The sequence below is a fragment of the Nannospalax galili genome, unplaced genomic scaffold (genome assembly GCF_000622305.1).
Source record: "Nannospalax galili isolate Female #2095 unplaced genomic scaffold, S.galili_v1.0 scaffold155, whole genome shotgun sequence".
Classification (NCBI taxonomy): Eukaryota; Metazoa; Chordata; class Mammalia; order Rodentia; family Spalacidae; genus Nannospalax; species Nannospalax galili.
This window is the reverse complement of record NW_008339923.1, coordinates 3,777,748-3,799,430: the sequence shown is the minus strand read 5'-3', so window position 1 is coordinate 3,799,430 and position 21,683 is coordinate 3,777,748. Positions and strand designations below refer to the sequence as shown.

Genomic DNA, 21,683 nt, shown 5'->3' with positions numbered 1-21,683 from the left:
GCAGTTGATGGTTTTTAGCAGACTGATGAATAGTACCTCTTAGACCCAAGTAATTACTCTGATTAAGGTCTACTGACCTCTCTACTTCTATAAATCTATAGCCAAGCACAAAAGGAAAAAAATTAAGAAGTATTCGTTGTTTCCCAACATGTGTGTCAGCAGGTGAATGTTAGAAAGGGTTCTTCTCTGAAATGCTTGCTGTTCCATAGAAGCCTGTGGGGACCTAAAGGCCCCACCTTGCATAGGTTCGAAAGGAAGTTACTGGGGGCATGGCCTGGCTTGCTTTGAAAGTCTGAAGAATACTTCCACACTGCTGAGGAGTGCATGATCAGCTTGTGACCATCCTTAAGATACACCCTCAGTGGGGGAGGGGGCGTTCCAGGTGCCTTTATAAGCTTTGTAACACCTGCAATAAATGAGTCTCTGCCTGACTAACTCCCCGTTGCATCTGAGTGTCCCCAGGTAATGGGGGTGGCGTGGGCTGGCAAATGGCGTGCTTACTCATCCCCAACCCTCACCTCACTGGGGGTCGCTGGTTCGAACCCCCGCAGAAGCCTATGTTGTACATAAGTGATAGAAATTCATACTAGGCATTTTCTTCCACTATGTCTTATGTTTGTGTCTTTTATAAGATATCAGGGAGTTTTCTTATTCACAAGAGAAGTAGGTACATTTGGATTTAGAAACTATTTTAGCAGTCATATAGTCAGATGGAGATTTTAGAGATGCCTCTTGTAAAATGGACAAAACAAGGGAACCTCTTGGGAAGAGAAAATTCAAGTAGAAAAGGTGCAGAGCCTGAAACAAGTGAGAATGATTGCCCTTTATAAGCAAATTGGACAGAGAACTGTGAATCTGATTCATTAATACCTGCAGGATACATTCTTCAAGACTCATTACCATTTGTCTTGATAATAAATATGTCCCTGAGAGGCATGGAAATATAAATATTTCCTTAATAAGTAAAAGGTTTCCTTTTGCCATTACCCTATCATACTTTGAGATGTCCTTACATCAGCTTTTAGAACTTGGAGTTGTTAGGAATTTATTTGTTGTTGTTTTGAGACAGAGTATCGTTCTATAGCTTAAGATAACCTTGAATTTGTGTGTAATCCTCCTGCTTCAGCCTCCCAAGTGCTGAGATTACGGGGCTAAACCACTACACCTTTCTAAGAAATTAAACCTTCTTTGCCTAGCCAAAATACAATTAATAAGGTAAATTTAATATAAAATGGACTTGGTTTAAGTCAATGCCAAGCATATGCATTTTATATCATTTTTTTCAGTAAAACTTTTTTTAAATTTAATAACCACATGATTAGAAGAAGCGTTTCAATACAGCTTTAACATATTCAATAACAATTTCCAGAGCAAGGATACATCTCTTTCAAAAGTGGCTGTAAATTTTTACTGGTAACTGCAAGTGAGAGTGTTTGCTCCAATAACTGATATAATTGGTAGTTTGTATCACCATGAGTACACCAGAAGAGAAAGGGACCTTGGAAGACAGTCCTGGGTAAGATGAAAAGGGGGAGGTGGAGCTTTTAGTGTGAAAATCAGCAAGAAAGTGAGAAACTGTCTAAAGAGCCAAGGCAGTGGTAAATATTACAAAAATCTAGTTTAAATATCTTATTTTTTAAATTATTTTAGGTGTATGAGTGTATTGCCTACATGTAAGTGCACCCATGTCGTGCAGTACCTGTGGAGGTCAGAAGAGAGTGTTGGATTTCCTAGAACTGGAGTTAAGGACGGTTGTTAGCTGCCATGTGGATGCTAGGAACCAAACCCAGGTCCTCTGCAAGAGCTGCCAGTGCTCTTAACCACTTAGCCATCTCTCCAGTCCCATGGAAATCTAGTTTTAAAAAAATACTTTGATATTTAGGCACAATAGTGAAGGGGTGCACTAAAAACTTACTGAAATGTTAGAAGTATGGTCTTTAGCTGTTTGGTTTTGTATGCAATTAAAAACATCAGTTTTCCTCTTGGTTATATTGACACATGGGTAGGGAAGAAAAGTATTAAGGTTTTTTTTAACTGATTTTACTGATCTAGGCCACCAATACAGGTTCATGTTTTTGGATGCAAGATGAACTTACGGCCTTTTAGATATGTGGAATTGGATATTGATTCCAGGGATATTCCAGAGTTAAGAAAAATTGCATTTTTAAGGCTTGTTACTTTGCTGTAACCTTGAAAGTTCTATTTTATATAAGGTTATCAGAATATAGCAATGATTTTCACTCTGTTATATAGGAATGGGCAAAGTAATATACCTAGAATGACTTGACAAGGGCATACAAATATTTTTAAGGTTTGAATTTCTGTGGTTTATAGCAGGCAAAATATTAGATGGAATACTCATGGGTAAAAATTAATGGTAGGTTAGTTCTTATTTAAGTAGCTGATAAGTGACTGTTGGACTTTATCCATTTTGCATTTTTATTCAGCTTGCATGTGGCAGGCTCTCTGCCTTAGAGATGAGTCTTACAATTAGCTACAACACAGGAACAAAATGATTTCATGTCTAGAATACTAACATTGACATCAAAATTAGAATATTTCCTTCAGTTTTTCCTTCTATTTCATGTTTAGTGAGTTCATGGATTATTGTCCTATTTAGAGAGATTCCTGTTTTAGCACATAATTGATAACATTTGTGTGTATGTGTGCATGTGAGCATGCGTGTGTGTACTATATAAATGCAGCTGCGTGTGTGCATGTGCATGTGGCCACCAGAGGTTGACTTTCAGTGTCTTCCTCAGTCACTTTCCATCTTATGTTTTAGGACATGTCTTTCACAGAACCTGGGACTCAACTGACTCAGCTGGCTGACTGGCCTTTGAGCTCTGGGGATCTGCCCTTCTTTCTGCCTTCCGAGGACTGAGATTGTAGATGGCCTGCCAACCTGCCTTTTACGTGGGTGTTAGAGATCCAAACCGGATCCTTGTGCTTCCTTGCGTGGCAAGCTCTCTACTGACTGAGCCATCTCTCCAGTCTCCATATTTGATAACTTTTTAACTGCGAGTTCACAGTACATTGAAGGATATGTGCTGCAACTTCATTTAAAATACGTTCTTACATTGAAAAGAAAAAGGAAAAAAAAAAACTTGCGCAAAGACTGCGAAGGGTGACAGATTTTCTGATTTCAGGGAAGGACCTGCTCCTCTGTTTCCTTCTCTTCCCCCACCTGCATCTCTGCACCTATCTTATTTTACTAACCAGGGAGAAACTTAGTTCTTCTTGCTTTAGTTTAGTCATTTAGTCTAGTCAGAAAAGGAAATGAGACTGAAATAGCTAAGTTGCTCATACAGCATCATACATGAAAATGTATTTGCTGACAGTTATTTTCATGGACTATGTCCATTAAATTGTAAGGTGAAATGAATAGAAACAGTCTGAAATAAGATTCTTAAGTTCTATTTTGTAAGGCTTATGTATTTTAAATATTATTGCTTGTATTTATTGTATGGAGGGGGAACACACATGCATGTGAGGGGCAGAGGACAGCTTGTAGGAGTTGGTTCTCTACTTCCACCAGTGGAAGAATATAGAGCTCAGGTCTTCAGGTTTGGTGGCAAGTGCCGTGATCCACTGAGCTATCTCGCCAACCCTAAAACTTTCATCATTATGATTGTTGTTGTTATTATTTATTATTATTATTATTATTGTGTGCATGTATGCATACCACAGTGCACATGTGAAGAGCAGAGGACAATTTGTAGAAGTCGGTTCTCTCCTTCTGTGTGGATGCCTGAGGATCCTACTCAGGTTATCAGGCTTGGTGGCAAGTACCCTCACATGTTGCCTTCTCACTTTCTCACAATAGCAGTTTGAGCATCCAGTTATTAAGTAATAACTCAATTTGTTGAGCCACTCAGAATTGGTATTCTGAATATGATATTCATAAAACATATTAAAAGGCCTTGATGATATCCAGAATTATTTTGATAATATGAGTAGGATTTATATGTAAGAACTGTATTGATATGGGGAAAATAGAGCATTTAAATTTTTTTTTTCTTGGGACTGGAGAGATGTTTCAGCAGTTAAAAACACTGGCTGTTCTTGCTGAGGACCAAGGTTCAGTTCCCAGTACCCATGTGGCAGTTAATAGCCATCCATAACTCCAGTTCCATGGGTTCCAACACCATCTTTTGACCTCCGTGGGCATTGCATGCACAGGTGTGGAGGGTGGCTACAGTGCTGTCTTTGCTCACTGTCTTCACGGCATTATTTGGCTTATATTTGGTCCTCAGTACATGCTTGCTTAGGTTGAATTAACTAAAATTAATCCTTTGCCTTCCAAAACCTGGAATTCAATGTGGACCTTGAATTCCTCAATACCAACTCCTTCCTTTTCCTTCACGGTGATCTTTGTACTTACAGCAGGTTTCCAGGATAAGCATACCAGGAAAATATGTTTGCTCTCGAGATTTGCTTGAAAATCTAAAATGTAATGCAAGGGGAAAGGGAAAAGTCTGGCTTATTCTCTTGCTCTGGGCTTCAGCTTGATATTTACATTGCTTTGGTCAGCTCAGCACACGGCAAGGTGATGTGTCTTTTATCCCAAGGATAGCTAGTTACTGAAAAGTAACATCAAAAGCATGGGTAAAGCGCTTGATTAATGTTTATAATATTCCCTTCTTAAAATTATCAAGCATAGTCCACTTTGCATTGGAGAGATAGGAACTAAATAATGGGTTTATGATAGTTATTAGTCATATTTTGCATATTTCATATACCAGTAAGTATGTCATTTACCTAAGATATTATACTAACTTTTGCTCAGGGTTTTTTTTACCATGGAATTGGGATTATGAAATGGGATTAATTATAAGAGATACTGCTTCTAGAATAGTCCCCTCACATATGCTAACTAACCTAAAATGTCCTGTCTACTTGACATAGCAGCTCTCTTGCTGCTTGTAGCAAAATTCAGCTTTAAAACGTAGGAGTGAATCTGCTTTAAAACATGGGGGCATATCTGCTTGTAGGAGAAGGAAGTTACCAAGTAAGTCAGTTCTTCAGGTATGGTCATGTTTCGTTCTCTCACTTGGCACATGTAGAAACTGAGGCACAAAATGCTTATCTTGACAAGTACGCTATTAGAAGATGGTTGGTTTGTGTTCAAGGCTTTGTTTTTAGAGTGTATCAATACATTATCCATTACTTTTTTTGTTTGATCTTTTAAAATTTCTTGGGAATTATGAGACAGAGTCATTGTTCAGAGTTCATCCCAGTAGAAGGAAGCCAGGAAGGAGATTAAAGGAGGGAGAAAGGAAGAGGGGATACCCAGCATCCCTCCCAATAATAGAAGAGCCCACAGCCCTGAGGAAATAAAACCATTGTTTTTTTTTGTTGTTGTTGTTTTTTAATCATTATTTTTTTATTTTTTTTTTCATACAGAAGAATTCATTCCAAAGCAATTGACATTGAGACGTTTTCACATGCATTTCTAATCTCTATATACATGACTATCACTGGTCACAGTCACCCACCTTCTGAGCTCCTCGGCATCTGAGCATGAATACAAACTCGTCAGATAGACAGCCTTTTTAATTCAAAAAGGGCTAACAGAATTAGGAGAAAACAACTAGGAAACACATTTGTTGGTTCTGGAAGATTCCATTGATTCAGGGGTGGGAGAGTACTGTGTAGAGATGAGAAGATGGAATGTCTCATCTGATCAGATCATCCTTCAGAGGCAATAAAATACACATTTTTCAGCAAATACTTTTCTGAAACTAAATCTGCTGTTTGATTAGTGTACATCTTTGAAATGTCATTTGTAATCATCTGTAGCCACCATCTAAAAGGAAGAGGCCCTGTTGATCATTGCAGATAAGCTTTCAGTATGAGTTACTTGTCCATTTTGAACCATTGTGAACACTGTTCTTGTGGTACCTTTGCCCCGTTGTGTCTCTGATGTGCAGTATAGGACTGTGCTTGGCTGTTGCTCCTCTCTTTCCTCTCAGCCTTTTCACGCTTAGCATCTTGGTTATTCTAGAAGGTAATTGTACTGAGTGACGGGCTCTTGCTTTTTTTTTTTTTCCTGATTGCAGAACAATCAACCATGACGACTGAATCAGGATCAGACTCAGAATCTAAGCCGGACCAGGAGGCTGAGCCCCAGGAGGCAGCAGGGCCTCAGGGGCAGGCAGGGGCTCAGCCTGGGCCAGAGCCTGTGAGCGGGAGCAGTGAGGAACCTCCAGCATTGGAACAGTTCCCAGCCGCTGCTGCGCACAGCACCCCTGTGCGGAAGGAGGTGAGCCTAGAGCATCTCTGGGAAGGGACAGTCAGGCCCTGGGCAGAGCTGTGCTACCAGTTCTCAGGCCTAGAGGCAACTGTGAAGGTCACCTGCTTTCGCCTTCTAGCCCAGGGAGATGACAATATATGCTATTGAAGGATTTCAGTGAGTGACATTGCCCAGCCTAGCCTGGTACCTCCTGCCTTTGATTAAAATAGTTACATTCACACATGATTCAAAATCATGACTATAGATTTTGCCTGTTCCTGAGTTTACAGGAACAGTAGACGGAAAGCTAACAGCTCCAAACTGTGCATCTGGCTGTTTTTATTTGAAGCTATAAAGGGCTCTTGTAATTTTTCCAGGCATTATTCTGACCTGCATGTTGCTATCTGCCTAAAGTGACTATTCAGATAGAGCCCATTCCCTCCCCGTAACATCTTATAGGTTCAACATGTTTGAGATGTCATACGCAATTATTTCTTTTAAAGATTTTCATTCATTGGGCTGGAGATAGAGCTCAATGGTGCATCTGAAAAGCATCTGAAAGTTAGGTCCCATCCCCAGTATTACCAAGTATAAATAAATAAATGTGAAAGTACAAAAATATGTAAACAAAAATCAAATTACTAAAGCACAGTGTATGGCCAGGCCTTGAATCAGTGTTGTCTTAAAACTTCATACCCAGAATCAGCATGTTTTAGATACTAACTTGTACATGACAAAGAAGTCTGGAGTCCTGGAAGTGACTGACTAGAGTTCTGAAGGTTTGTGTTATTAGAAACCTCAGAAGATGTTTAGAGGAGGGACATGAAATTAGCATGTGAGTAAAAGTCTCTAGAATTCACAACATCATAATACATTTTTATAACATTAAATACTGCCAAAAAGATAGGGAATTTTATCATCACATAGATTTTAAACAGCGTTAGTAATAGCATTTGCTTTCACTTTATTGATAGAAGCTTTGTTTAACCTTAGAAGTTTTCATGTTGAGAGCTGGGTTACCATCTCTGCCTGGCAAATGAAGCCTAAGGCATTGTTGTAGTTGTGGTGTCCTGCTGCCCATTACATTTTCCTTCCTTTTCAGTGAGGTGATGGCAGTAAGGTATAAGATTTTCCTTGTGCATTTGTTTCATTTCCTTTAATATTAAAAACTTTTAGGGACTGGAGAGATGGCTCAGCAGTTCAGATCACTCGCTGCTCTTGCAGAGGACCCAGGTTCGGTTCCCAGCACCCACATGGCAGCTAACAACCATCCATAACTCCAGTTCCAGGGGATCCCGTGCCCTCTTCTGACTTTCATGGGCATTGCACAATATAGGTGCACTTGCATACATGTGGGCAATACAATCATACACATGAAATAAAAAATACAATAAATAAAAGTTTGTAAATTTTTAAAAATAATTTAGACTATTAGCTTTATGATTTTTTTCTTAATTCTGAAATGAGTAGCATGAAAATGGATAATTATAGAAACTGTTGAGTAGTGATGTCTAGACATGATTCACTATAGTTGTGCATTGCTTAAGAATAGGTTACATACCTACTGAGAAATATGTCATTGGACAGTTTCTTCACTGTGTGATCATCACAGAGTACACTAAGCAGATAGTATAGCCTGCTATCATGCCTATGTGTATGTGCATACATATATGTATATGCATACAAATACGTAATATATATTATGTATACACATGCATATATATGGCCTATTTCTCCTAGGGCAATGATACACAAGCCTATCCAAGAATAAATGAAAGAAAATAAAATGATGCAGTCAAGAGACCTGACAAGCATGAGATGTGTATTGCTACTGTCATAACAGCATGTTGTTTTAGAATAAACTTTTATAAGTAAGACACTATAAACTGTTCTTTAAAAATGGAGTGTAAGGGGCTAGAGAGATGGCTCAGCGGTTAAGAACACTGGTTGTTCTTGAAGATGACCTGGGTTCAAATCCCAGCACCCACATGGCAGCTAACAACTGTCTGTAACTCCAGTTCCAGGGGATCTGACATTGTCTTCTGTCCTCCGCAGGCATTGCACGACATGGGTGCACATACCTACACGCAGGCAATGCACGCATACACATAATATAAAAATAATAAAGAAAATGTTTTTTAAAAATGGAATGTAAATATGTGAATCACTATTATGGTAATTCTCTGTCATTATCAAGTGCTTTGTGCTATGCATAATGCGTAAGCTAAGCTCTGAGAAAACTGCTAGTGGAGGATCGTCACAGACAGGTGAGCAGTGCCTGGCATGGCTTGACGGTGGCAATGACACCACCAAGCAGTTGGGATTTTTCAGTTCCACTATATCTTTTTATATTGATTTTTCTTCTCTGAGAATTTCATACACACATACAATGAAACATATTTCCCTTCTCCAACTCCCACCTAAGCCCTCCTAGCATGTTCAGCTCCATTACATCATAAGGGATTGCCATAGTATATGTGGTCTGCGTGGTGTCATGCAGGGCATGCCTGTACATCATCTCCTGTAGTTAGATGTTTGAAACTGGAGAGAAGATACTGAAGCGGCAGAGGGAAAGGTGCCTGGGTGCACAGGGAAGAGGCCTGAGCAAGCCCTGTCTGCCTGCATCCTTGCTAGCTGCAGAGGACCCACAGGCACCTGGCCCCATGTTGCTCCTTTCTCTGCAAACTGAATAGTTCATAAGCGATCATTCCTAAAGTTTCTCCATAAAGGTTTTTGCTTCATACCAGGAAGCAATGTTTGAGATAAAATTAAGTGCATTAGTGGCATATAGTAATGATTGAAACATGTTTGGGGCTAGATTTAGATTTTCTTGTTTTCGGGCCTTCAGAAAGCCTCCCAGGTTCCCTGGGCCTGTCTGGCCTGATTTGCAAATGAAGGCTGCAATACTCTATATACATCCTAGGGGACAGGAGGATTGAGTGAGGTGGAAGATTTGCCAAAATGACTGTCAGCGATATATTGAAATTGTAATGCAATACTTTACTATAGTCAACACTTCATTTGAGACACTTGGTCTGTTTTTCTAGGACTGTTAAAGTTGTTTTTAAAATGACTTGTAAAAACTGCAGTGGTAGAGTCTACTTTCAAGACCTGTCACTTGAGCGCTGGTAGTTTAAGGTCAACACAAAGCAAACAAACATTGTTTGCAGTTGATGCTTATGCAACCCAGAAATATTATTCTCATATAGATACTTTGTGGGGGGGACAAAATTTTATATCTTTTGTAATATAGAGTAAAAGTTGATTCCAAATAAAAGTTAAAAATAAAATGTAGCTTCGGTATACCTTTGCAGTAATAATGAAGATATAAATTATGTAAAGGTTGCATATAAATTATAAAGTACCTAACAAGATAATATTATGATTGTTGATACATAATTCCAGGATTATCAAACTTCTCCATAAACTACTGCAAGGCCAAACTGACGACATTTTGTTTTCTTACATTGATCATTTAATGCTTTAATACAGAAAGGGTGACAAAGAAATTGGACCAAATAGTCAGAATGTGTTTCTTTGGTTTATTGACTTGTTGGAGCTTGCTTTTTCAACTGTTTTTGCTTTTGAGTTGGCAGTTTAGTTTTGTTTATTTGTTTGTTTGTTTGGGTTTTGAGACAAGCTCTAGACATAGAACCTAGACCTTGAACTTGGAATCCTCCTGGAGTTTCAGATGTGCATCACTATGCCTCAAAATTACTCATGTTTTTCTTGGCTTGTTTTTATGAACTTGGCAAATTGGTCTCTTCCTATTATTAAGGACTGCTTGTCATTCCTAGACACAGGTGGTAGAAGAAGACCCTGTATTAACAATCTTTTTTTGGTCTTTTTGATACAGGGTCTCCCTGTAGCCCCAGCTGTCCTGGAACTCACTATGTAGACCACGCTGCTGTATTAGCAGTCTTATACTTGGAAAACAAAGTGGAAAATGCAGAGAAAGCAGAAAGCTGTACCTAGTCTAAAATATATACACCAAAATCTACTGTGGCTTTGACGTAATAGAGACTAGTAAAAGTTGAAATGATAAATCATCACTTCTGGGACTGGAGAGTTGGCTCAGCAATTAAGAGCATTGACTGCTGTTGCAGAGGACAAGGGTTGGATTTCTAGCACCTACATGGGGACTAACAACCATCCTAACTCCAGTTCCAGGGGATCTAATGCCCTCTTCTGACGTCCACAGGCATTGCATGACACGAGTGCACTTCTAGACATGCAGGCAATGCACTCAACACCAGCCTGGTCTACATAGTGAGTTCTGAGACAACTGGGGCTACAGGGTGACCTTGACTCAAAAAGACCAAATAATAATAATAATAATAATAATAATAATAATAATAATAATAATAAATTTAAAAACTCATCAATTCTGTCTTTACTCAAGAGTCCATGCATTTTTAGCTCCAGGCTGATGGTTTATCTGTGCTTGAAGAAGACCCATGCTTATTCCAGGAGCTACCTTGACTGTTAGTATGCATGTTTCTGTGCAGTGTTCGTTAATGTTAGCAGGCCATCCAACCATTGGTCAACTTTGCACACCACCATCCTAGTCATCAAATAGAAGAAGGGTGTAGAGACTTAACTGGGGAGCAGTATTCAGAGAGATGTCCAGGGAGGCTGACTCAGAATTTCCATTCCATAGGCTGTCCTATGCAGTTTTGAGATTGGCCTGAACTAGACTTCGGGGATTCAAAAGCAGATTAAAGCTTTCAGACACATTTGATCTGTTCTCACACTAGCTCATTATAACAAAGAGAAACAGACTTAGGGGATTACTTTGTGTTGAATTTCAGGGCTGCTGATTTCACTGAATTGACTTTAGAGCAAAATCAAATATTTTAGTAGTTTTAAAATTACTAAAAAGATTTACACTTGGAACTCTCTAAGGCTTAACATTTATAAGATATAAGTATACAGAGGGAGCAGATACAATAGTTTAAGAAATAAAGAAGGACCCAATGGATTATGAAAACCGAATATGTAAAAGGCAATCGAGATGATTTGCTTTAGAGGCCTTTACCATCCAATGTCTTTTAACAGCCAGGAGGTCATTTTACTTCTTTGATTAGTGAAATCTTTATTGAACTTGTAGATTCAGGGCTTCTCAATTAAGTCTTGGAGTCAAATGAAAGAAGGTCCTATTGGTGCATTTAAATGTGCAGAATTGTTAGGTGGAACTGAGCTTTATAAATATTTGCATATGCAAAGCTCCTCCTAATATCCTAATTCAGACAGCTCACATCCTCTAGGAAATGGGAAAGCAGCCTGTCTCCCTCAAGCTATGCTGGCCTGAGCAATGCAATATTTATTTCCTATCTCGTAGTGAAGAGTGCTCATTGTTGCTGTTGCAGGTCACTGACAAGGAACGGGACTTTGCTGCCGCAGCTGCAAAACAGCTTGAATATCAGCAATTTGAAGACGATAAACTTTCTCAGAAATCATCTAGCAGCAAACTATCCAGGTCCCCATTAAAGATCGTGAAAAGACCCAAAAGTATGCAGTGCAAAGTGATACTTCTGGATGGATCAGAATATGCCTGCGATGTGGACGTAAGTGTGGGCTTTAAAGCTTTGTGCCGTATACATCAAGAGCAGGAAGATATTGTTAGAAAACATGCAAGAGAACTCTTCCCCATACTGGGAAACTATCCAATCTAGACTCTAAGGACAAAATTATTCAACTCTAACAGGGGATACTACAAGTACATATATGTGTGTACACGTCTGTGTATGCATGTGTGTGCACCCACATGGCACCTCCCAAGGTCTAGGTTAATAGGTGTGCACTGCCATGTCTGGGGTCTCACATGGCTGTTGTTGCTCATGTGTGCACAGCGTGGTCCCTGACTGAGCCCTTTCCCCAGCCTCTCTTTAATGCTTATTGTGAAGCAAATAGAAAGCACTCCAGGAGAAGAGGGCAGAGGATCACTCTTGTCAGAGATGTTTGACAAGACCAAGTTGTAACTGCAGATGGAGCATCACAGCCTGTCAGTAGCTACAGAGATGGATGATTGGTTCTCAGAGAATCATGGAATCGCCATGCATGGCATGAACTCAAACTATTTGAGCAGATCATTGTGCAACAGGAAGTGGCTTACTTTAGTACTTTAGTTTCAGATTCAGAAAGCTCATTCTCCCGCCTCCTTGTCATCTAGGTAGTGACATCACATAATCTTCTAAATGAACTCTTCTTCCACATGCTTCCACAGACCGCCAGTCCCAGGCTGTGCTAATACTGAAGTTCTCTCCCTGTGCATGTGTGTGTTCCTATGTGTGTGTGTTCCTATGTTCCCCATTCATTTTTCTCTTCCTCCTCTTACAATCCCCCCATCATTTGTTTTGCATAATGCAACCATGTGCCCAATGCTTTTCTTGCAACAGAAGATTCAAATTTATAGTAGTGTCATTTAGGTGGAGATAAGGGGTGAATTACTAAATTATTATAGATTACAGGAACATAGAAATTTAAATAGATTCTTATACAAAAGTCACTTAATCCATCATATGCTAATTTGTGTAAAATTTAGTCATTCTTTAGCTTTGTAAACATTGATGGGTTGGTGTGAGGCATTCTAAGGACCTAGATGGTTTGTTGTACACTGACCCATTTCTTATGTTTTGATGACTCTGATTTTAAATAATGTTGATCAATAAAGGAAACCAGTGATTGATTGAGATGTTAATGCTTGAAATAGGGAGACTCTGGTGGTGGACTTGTAGCTGGGTATTTGCTTTGAGGCTTAGACAATTTCTGTAACCTGTGAAAGACTGAAGTTTTCTCAGTCTAGATCCTCTTTCTGGAAAAATTGACCTATGTAAACAGAAGGATTTTCCTTAACTTTAAGGAGAATCTTCCCATTGATTGCATTTATATAATGGAATATATCATGTTGTTTTATAATCCTCTAGTCGTGGCTGCCAGAGTTTTCTATGGAAGATTCTAGGTGAATGAATTTCATATATGGTCATAATGCCTCAGGGCTGATAGAACGTTGATCAATCTGCAAGCTCTAATTTATAATCTCTGCCTTAAGTTTCTTATAGTCATTGTGATTTTGAGCAAAGAAGCTTTTTGAGAATTAATTTTAGGTATAATTCATTGTTACTTTTAATGTCAGTGCGATCATTTTGAGTGACATAGCAATATTGGGCTATTCTTTTTATTAATAATGAAATATTTTATAAATTGGAAATATTTCTAGGAGTAACATTTTCCTTTTTCTATTTATTCTTGGTAACTTCATACAATATATTTATATCATGTACACCCCCACTTTCCTCCTCCAGCTACTCCCAGATACCCCTAACATCTCATTCCTAATTTCATGTCCTCTTTTTTCTCTTCATAAATATCCCACTGAGTCCAGTTACTGCTGCCCATACGCATAGGTGTGTCGGGCCATCCACTGGAGCATGGGCAATCTACCATGGGCCACACCACTAAATAAAACTGACTCTCCCTCCCCCAGCAGCCATCAACGGCCAGTAGCGCCTCAGCTAGAGATGGGACCTTATAAGTCACTCCCCTATACATGCTGGAGTGTTGACTGGCTTGATCTTGTGCAGGTCTTGATCAGACAACCACAGATACTGTGAGTTCATGAATACAACAGCACCATTATGTCAAGAAGACACTATTGTGCTTCCCAACCTCTGATTCTTAGACTCTTTCCACCCTCTCTTCTATGATGTTTCCTGAGGAGGAGCTATGATATAGATGCTTCATTCAGAGTTGAGCACTCCGTAATCACTTATTCTTTGCAGTTTGACTAATTGTGACTCTCTAGATTACTCACCATACTGTGCAAAAAGAACCTTCACTGATGAGGGGTTAGCTGCACTAAACTAATCTATGGGTATAAAGATAGATATTTAGAAGGCAGTTTGATATTATGTCTGTCTACCAAAATAATGGTGTAGATTCTTCCTAGAACCTATATCTTCCTAGCCACAGGTTCTTGGCTAGGTTTACAGTACCAGGTGTGAGTTTTCCCTCCTATGGAGCCAGCCTTATATCCAATTAGGAAGCTGTTGGTTACCCTGTAGCATCCATGACACTCTTGCAGCAACGGGAATGTCTTGCCAGGTTGGTAGTTATTGTAGCTTGCAGGGTTCACAGCTAGGTAAGACTATTGATGACTTTTCTCCTCCAGCAACCTGCATAGCATCAAAAAGCTACAAAAGCAAGCCAGTAGTGGGGAAGCTTCCAGGCCAGTACAGTTCGATTTCCCCATTAACCTGTGAACAAAGTGTGTGGTGTCTGTAGCAGTAGGGTCCTACCAACAAGTTCTGGTGGACATCCAAGATCAATGGCAAGAGTCTATATCGTTTTGGGGTCTTTTTGATATAAAAACTATTACCAGCAGAGTGATGTTCAGTTTCCCACAGACATTGGTAGTGGAAAAGAGTATATTCACCACTGACCTATTATGGAGAAGCTAGAAAGACTTTAGGTGGTCAGATTCAGTAGATTCATTTGTTGCTTGGTTGAATAAGAAAAGATTGTGAATCAGTGCTGTGCCTCTCAAAGTATCAATGAGATGCTAACTGAAAATGCTTCTGTGTTTTTGCTTAACTTTGGAATGGAAATCTTAGCGGGATGTGCACACAGAATGTGGCAGGACAAAGATTGAGAAGTGGTGAGGGGGGAATGTTGCTTGGACTTTGCTGTCCTCTGAACCGAATTTTCATCAAAGATGTGGGTGGTGTCACAAAAACACAATTGAACGCTTTGGTTTTGTTTGTTTAAATTATAAAGAGTTTTTAGAGACTAAGGTCTCAAGTGTCAGAATCTTGGTTTCTTGTGAGGCAGAGCTGGTGCCTTAACAGTTAGCCTGAATGGAAATGAAACTTGACTCTATTAGAGAGGATCAAGTGCAAAGAAATGTGTTGGTCGGAAGGGCACCAGGCTCAATAATCATTTACGTAAAACATAAAGTTTCTCTTTAAACTCAACATGACCCAACAATGAGGTGTGCTGTCAAGCCTGCTCATGTAGCCACAGCCTGCTTCTGTGAAATGTGATTTTGCTGAAGGTTATTTGATCCACACAGATTTCATTTGCAAGACTGTTTTGTTCATGTATGAATAGTGCTCCAAAATTACCAGACTGAGATCAGCTGATGGGTCTGCCCACTGGTACCCACTGGTAAGGAAGGTTTGAAGAAACTTCCTTAGCTTTCTAACCTTGATTTTTTTTCCCCCATGGTTTAAATGTGACCCCCAGGAGTTCATGTGTTCAAAACTTAACACTTAAATTCATATGCTAGCAGAAGGTAGACTCTTTAGGAAATAATTAGTATTAAGACTAGGTCATCCGGGACAAGGCCTAAGATAGCATTAATGGTTCTGTAAGAGGGAGTAAGAAAAACTCTAGCTGGCATGCTTGCTGTGTCTCACAATGCAATGTCCTCTACCATGTTATTGTGCAATGAGAAGAGCCTCACCAGATGCCAGTGCAATGCTTTTGAACTTAGAACTGTGAGCCAAAAAACTTCTTTATAAATTACCCAGTCTGAGGTATTTTATCATAGAAACAGGAAAGATTAAAAACAGACAGATATGCTTGAAAATATTTGCCTTGAAAATGCATTATTGAGGGCCAGTCAGGTGATAAAGGCATTTGTCACTAAGACTAATAACCTGAGCTCAGTCCCCAGGACCCACATGGTGGAAGGAAAGAACTGACTCACACATTTGACTTCCACATATAAGCAGTGGCAAGTGTGTACACCCTCCCACACATGTACAATACACAAAACAGAAAAACATGTTCTTAATGAGGCATGAACCCTCTCTATCTTTCTCCACATTAGAAATCAGTAGTGAATGTACTCTTTTCTACTACCAAGTAATTTTAAACACTTTGGGGATGTATCATATTCTTAGAAAATGGGAATGTTTTTTAATTATAATAAGAGAAATGAATTCTGTCATGGATGCTTTTTCAGAGAGCCTCAGAATGGGCAGAGATCTGAAACTTTTCTCATGAAAAATGCTTAGAAAAATACCATGAATTAAAGATAGAAAATATTTGGAGGAAATAGGATAGTTACTTTTGGGTACCTAGAAAAGTTTTCATTAAAGGTTTTTTTCATGAACTTTTATATAGAAAGCAAAGCCGAGGTGGTGGATACAGGAAGGTAGATTCCAGTGAACAGAAGGAAAATGCTTTCAATGATTGTTTTAAATGTCAACCTAGGCGTGGTACATGCTCTGCTCTACACTAAAGGAAGTTCTGGAGAAACTAAAGGTGCATGCAGCAGAGCTGTGTGCTCCTCCGGTGCTCCTATGACTGCTCTCAGTGCTCCTCCTTCTGTTGGAGTGAGAAGAGGAAGACACACAGAAACTTCAATGGAAGCAGCCATATCCCTTCTCTGATCATTGTCCCTGATGTGTGTAACTGTAGGAGAATTAACAGAATACAGAACACAAAACAAGCAGAACTCCTTTACGCACTTAATAAGGCATCATTTTACCTTGGTGAAACTTTGATGTTCTCTCCCATAGCTAACTCAATGCTTTCATCATGTCAGCAAAATGAACTAAGCCCAGCTGTATCACAACTTAATCGTGAGGCTTTACGGTCACCTACAGAGGGCCCCCAGCAAATATGCTTGTGTAAACATGCCCGAGTATGCGCACATGCACACGTACTTGACTAGCTTGGTACTCATTTCCTTTGAAGCTGTAAAGTTCATAAAGCTCAACAGTATTTTGCAGTGGGAGAGACTTAGAGATCAAGGAAAACAAGCGTGAGAAGCAGTTCTCTGGAAGCAATGGCTCTCGTTCTCCTGTGAGTACCTACCCCACATTCTGATGCCAGCTTTTGCAGATTCCACAGGTTGTTTCAAACTTCCTTCCAGTAATACACTTACCTTGTCATAGCATGCAGCAGTTTTCCATTTGAGAGGCCTTTGCCTCTGTAATGCTTACAAACTTTTATCTTGACTGCCTACAATATACGGAAAGCTCATATAGGCAATTCGCTACAGTGTATGTTTAGGAAATGTTTTTAATACTCCAAATTTTCACACGTGCCAATGAAACTACTAGCATGGTGCGTAGATTAGCAGTCTCTCGTGAGAGTCTCGACTATTGGAGAACACAGGCAACTTCACACTGCAGGCTTCTATCAGTGCTGCTGTTTACTTCTCAAGAGAAAAACAGAATTCTTCCGTGCCATCTAGCACAGAGCATGGTGCTCATCAAGTTTATTTAGTTTTTCAAGTCCTGTTGCCTCCACGTCAAGCAGACTTCATTGTCTCTTACACATGAATGCACCATGTGTCCTGTAATGTCTGTCCAATAAGATATTTGCTGTATCTTATGTGCAAGCCACTCTAATCTGGTTTGGTTTTAGAAAGAGAAATGAGACGAGCTCAATTTGGATTCTGTATTTCACAATCTAGCCTCTCTACTGCTTAGTTAAAATATTTCAGACGTTATACAGTACAGTTTGGCATGCATTCCACTCAGGGCCCTGCAAGTGGATTGGTGCAAAGATGTCCAACCTTCTGATATTTTGAGTGATGTGGTGATCTACAAATGGGCTGTGTGCTGCAATCTCAACTGTCCTGGGACATGGCTGTAGGGCAGCAAGTTGGACATGCCTAGAAGCATTATTGGAAAGGTGGTGGTGGAGTGTAGCTTTTCAGGGGTTATAAAAATGAGCTCTGCTGGGTTCCTCTCCTGGTGCGAAGCCTCAGTTTACTTCACTCCTAAATATCACTAGTCATTGTGAGGAAGACAGTTGAGTATAGGTACCAGGGACATCCACACCAGATTCACATCCCAGGGAAAATGCCAATGAGCCAACCACCCTAGAGAGTGAATTGAATCCAGACTGGGATAAATCTAATATGTCTTTTGAAGGGCAGCAGTAATACTAAAACCTGAGCCCCCAGTTCATTAGGCCCTGTCCAGACCTCATAGTTGAAAGTACCAAGACTCAGGCCTATGTATGTCCCAAATCAGGAGTAAACACAGCAGTGTCCTTTGCTTCCATCTGGAGATGCTCATAAGTAACCAAGCTAGGTCAGGAAGTTTGTTGAGCTATGTCCCAGGTGTGCTTTCTTTGTCCTTTTCTAACTATTGGTCAGGAAGGGACTTTGAACAATCGCCAGGTATTCTGTCTCTGAGATGATGTGAGTAACTGTTTGAATCAGGCCCTTATTTCATGTTCTTTACTTACTGGGATATGATTAGGAGATCTAATTCCATGTCTGAATCTCCCAACTTCAGCACCCTTTAGAAGCTCTAGATGACAGAATTACCTTAATTCGGGGAGTTGATTAGAACATATATTACCTTTCTTGAATTACCAGAAACAAACAAGTGTAAAATATGAAATAAGACTTTTTCATAGCCTGCACAGATAGGGTCCATTCAAACAATTTATAAACCAGAGATTCTGGTTGTATATGACTATGAACTTTGACTTCTCTGATATGCTACTCCCTCAGTGACTCTCTACTCTTGAAAGGCCTGCCACATCAGACATCTCTCCCATGCTGTAACCCAATGGTCCCATTCAGCAGCATCAATTTCCTGCTTGAAGAATGATGTCCCTGGTGACTGTGAGGGCATCAGTTAACTTTGTTTCTTTATATGATGACTCTTTGGTGCAACCGTAGGAGCATTGCACACAAGGACTGTTAACATGCAGTGTCTCATTTACCTAATATAGTTACTGTGAAATCTTCCCAACTCATCAAGGTTTGTCCTCATTAAAGTCTGATGACAACAGACTCCTTTACTAAAATAGTTAATACTATCTCCTGGTCTTCATTTTTAAAAAGTCATAAACTTTACTTGTCCATCATGAGTATAGGCACAGTCTATTAAACACTCTAAAGAATATTAACATTGAAAATAAATAGGAGCAGTAAAGCCCTCTGGTATGTCACTATATTGTAGGTTGTATTTGGAAAGTAAAGCAGATCTTTGGAACTAAAATAGAGGTAGTAGGTGATGGATGCCATATTAAAGACAAAACTCACTCAAAAATTCTTTCTGTACTTACTGCCAGCTACCACATTGTGTTAAGATGTGTGTGCACGTGTGTGCGTGCGTGTACATGGTGTTTGTAGCACAGAGGTGGTTATCAGTTGTCGTCTTTAGTCACTCTTCGACCTCACTTTTTGAGACAGGGTCTCCTGCTGAACATGGAGATCAGTGGAATTCACTTCTTTCAGGATCTGTTTAGGTCTATGGCTGAGAGTTCTGTGTGCCCCAGAAGAAGTCCTTTGAATGCACCTTTTCTATATACCTCATCGCAGTAGTCCCCATGAGATGATGGCCTGGCCAGTTATGGTTGCCTTGGACCTTGCCCCTGGTGCTTCGGAAATAAGGCCAGATCTTCCTAGTTCCCCACAACATATCTCACAGACACCGTGTCAGAGAACACAGCTGCTACCCCATGCCATTCCCAGGACTCAGACCCTCGTTGTGTCTTCTTGCCCAGCACTTACTGTACTCCACCATGGCAGGTGCCAGTCATGGTCCCTATTCTACAGCTCCAGCCTCACTCTGCCTGAGTCCCAGGGCACACTTTAGTCCCAGATAGCTCTCACTGCCTTGCTTGTGAAGGCTTCAGTCAGACCCTCTGTGGCAACCACAGCCTCTCATCCACCCAGGTTTATTTGGTTCATGAACCCAGGACAAGAGAAGTTGCTGCCGTGGCTTCTTTCTAGCAGTGGCCTCGTACTTCCAACTTCAAGATCTTCTGGGTATGACCCTACCCAATACCTCTTTAAAACCTTAGTATGTTCTAGGATGCAATGATACATTTGTACAAATTGGGTACTGATATTTTTTAACTAATCCAGTAAATCATTACAATTTTATTATTTGTCTGAATACATATTTTTCCTAATAGTTTTAATGCATAAAATGAACATGTTATCCCACTGTGTGTAAAAATGCTGAAAACCTATTCTTATTTTCTTAAGGCTCTAATAGGAAGTGCTTCTTAGGGGCCCATCATGATCCAGTCACTGTAAGACAAAAGTCAAAGACTTCAAGCTTAAACCCGAGGTTGCCTTCACTGTAGAGGCAAACTATCTTAAATCTGCAAGGAATATTGGAAATAGCCTTGTCTTTGTCTTGTTTCTCTATTGAGGACATAAAGTCAGAGCTAAGTTAATATTGTAGTTAGGAACACACAGCCTGGAAAGTCCAGAGAAGGGTAAGAATCCAGAAGTCATTCCTGTGATCCAAAGGGCTTTGTAACTCCCACATCAAAATGTAAAAAGTCTGTAGCAGGAAAAGGAATCGACTAAAAGATAGGATTTGCCTTGCAGCTTGGACTTGAAAAATAGTAGACAGAAGCAGGAAAAAGAAGAAAGATCTGCTTTACCAATGGTGTCTCAGGAAGAAATCCATTTGAGGCCAAGGATATGGTTCTGTCAGTGAAGTGCTTCCAATGCAAGCGTGAGGACCTGAGTTCTGCCCCCCAGAATTCCCTTTAAAAAGCTAGGTGTGGTGGTACACACATGCTGTAATCTTGACACAGGGGCTGAAGGAAGGAAGGAAGATGGGAGGACCCTCAGAGGCTCATTAGCTGAATCGGTGAGCCCCATGTTCAGTGAGAAACCCTGTCTCAATAAAGAAATGTGGTCAGCAATTGAGGAAAACTGTTGATATCTACTTCTGACCTCCATATGCAAGCACACCTGCACATGTACAAGAATATACACATGAACACGTACAGACATGCAAAAGAAGAAATAGAGATTTTGGTGATCTACTCTATTTAAATTCTGTAAGCTTGTGACCTCAAACTTGATCATTTCCCCCTTAAATTCTTGTTTAATTTAATAAATACAGTTTTGGAAGAAGGAAGGAAGGCTTCTAAATCTCTCCCTTTTCTGTTCACTTCTTTTTGTGACTAGATGTCTATAGCAGACTCTGTAGTGAGTCTCTTCTCTTAATAAATTTGAAGCCTGCAGTAGATGCCTTGGGATGCCCTTAGAGCAAAAGAACTCAGAGATTCTGAGCAGAAACCATTCTAGAAAGACTGGTGATGCCAGAGAGCAAAATATCCTCCCAAGCTCATTTCTAAAAATGATTCCCAGAGCTCTAGTGTGAATTCTGCGCTGAGCTCTGATGAAATGAACAATGATGTGAAGAGTTGGAAACAATGCTTTGTTTTCACTGAGAAGAGGAAGACAGGTTGGAGAGAAATGATTCAGAAGCTCCTCCAAGTGGTGTGTGGAGCAGGGTTCAAGACTCCACTCAGCCTCTGTCTTTGTGTAGAACAATGTCAGGCAAATTCTGTAGTTATTACTCAGAAATGCCCATCAAAAACTATGGGTCCAGGCAGTCCCTTCCTGGAAGAAACAATTTCACCATGGAGTGATCCCCTTTCGATTTTCCTGATCAATTGCCAGTTCATTTCATAATTACAGCATTTCCCCATGAAAGACAGG

The 21,683-nt window shown here is 40.0% G+C and overlaps 1 protein-coding gene across 12 annotated transcripts in view; it reads left to right on the top strand.

Annotated features, from left to right (window-relative positions):
• The window catches only part of Epb41l3 (erythrocyte membrane protein band 4.1 like 3), a 139,335-nt gene that overhangs the window by 48,003 nt on the left and 69,649 nt on the right, over positions 1-21,683 (top strand). For all 12 annotated transcript variants that reach the window (XM_029564292.1, XM_029564288.1, XM_029564290.1 and 9 more), the window contains exons 2-3: positions 6,063-6,265; positions 11,605-11,802. In XM_029564292.1, coding sequence (XP_029420152.1) covers positions 6,074-6,265; positions 11,605-11,802 — 390 coding nt within the window. In that variant the 5' untranslated portion in view covers positions 6,063-6,073. The remainder of the gene's footprint in view (positions 1-6,062; positions 6,266-11,604; positions 11,803-21,683) is intronic.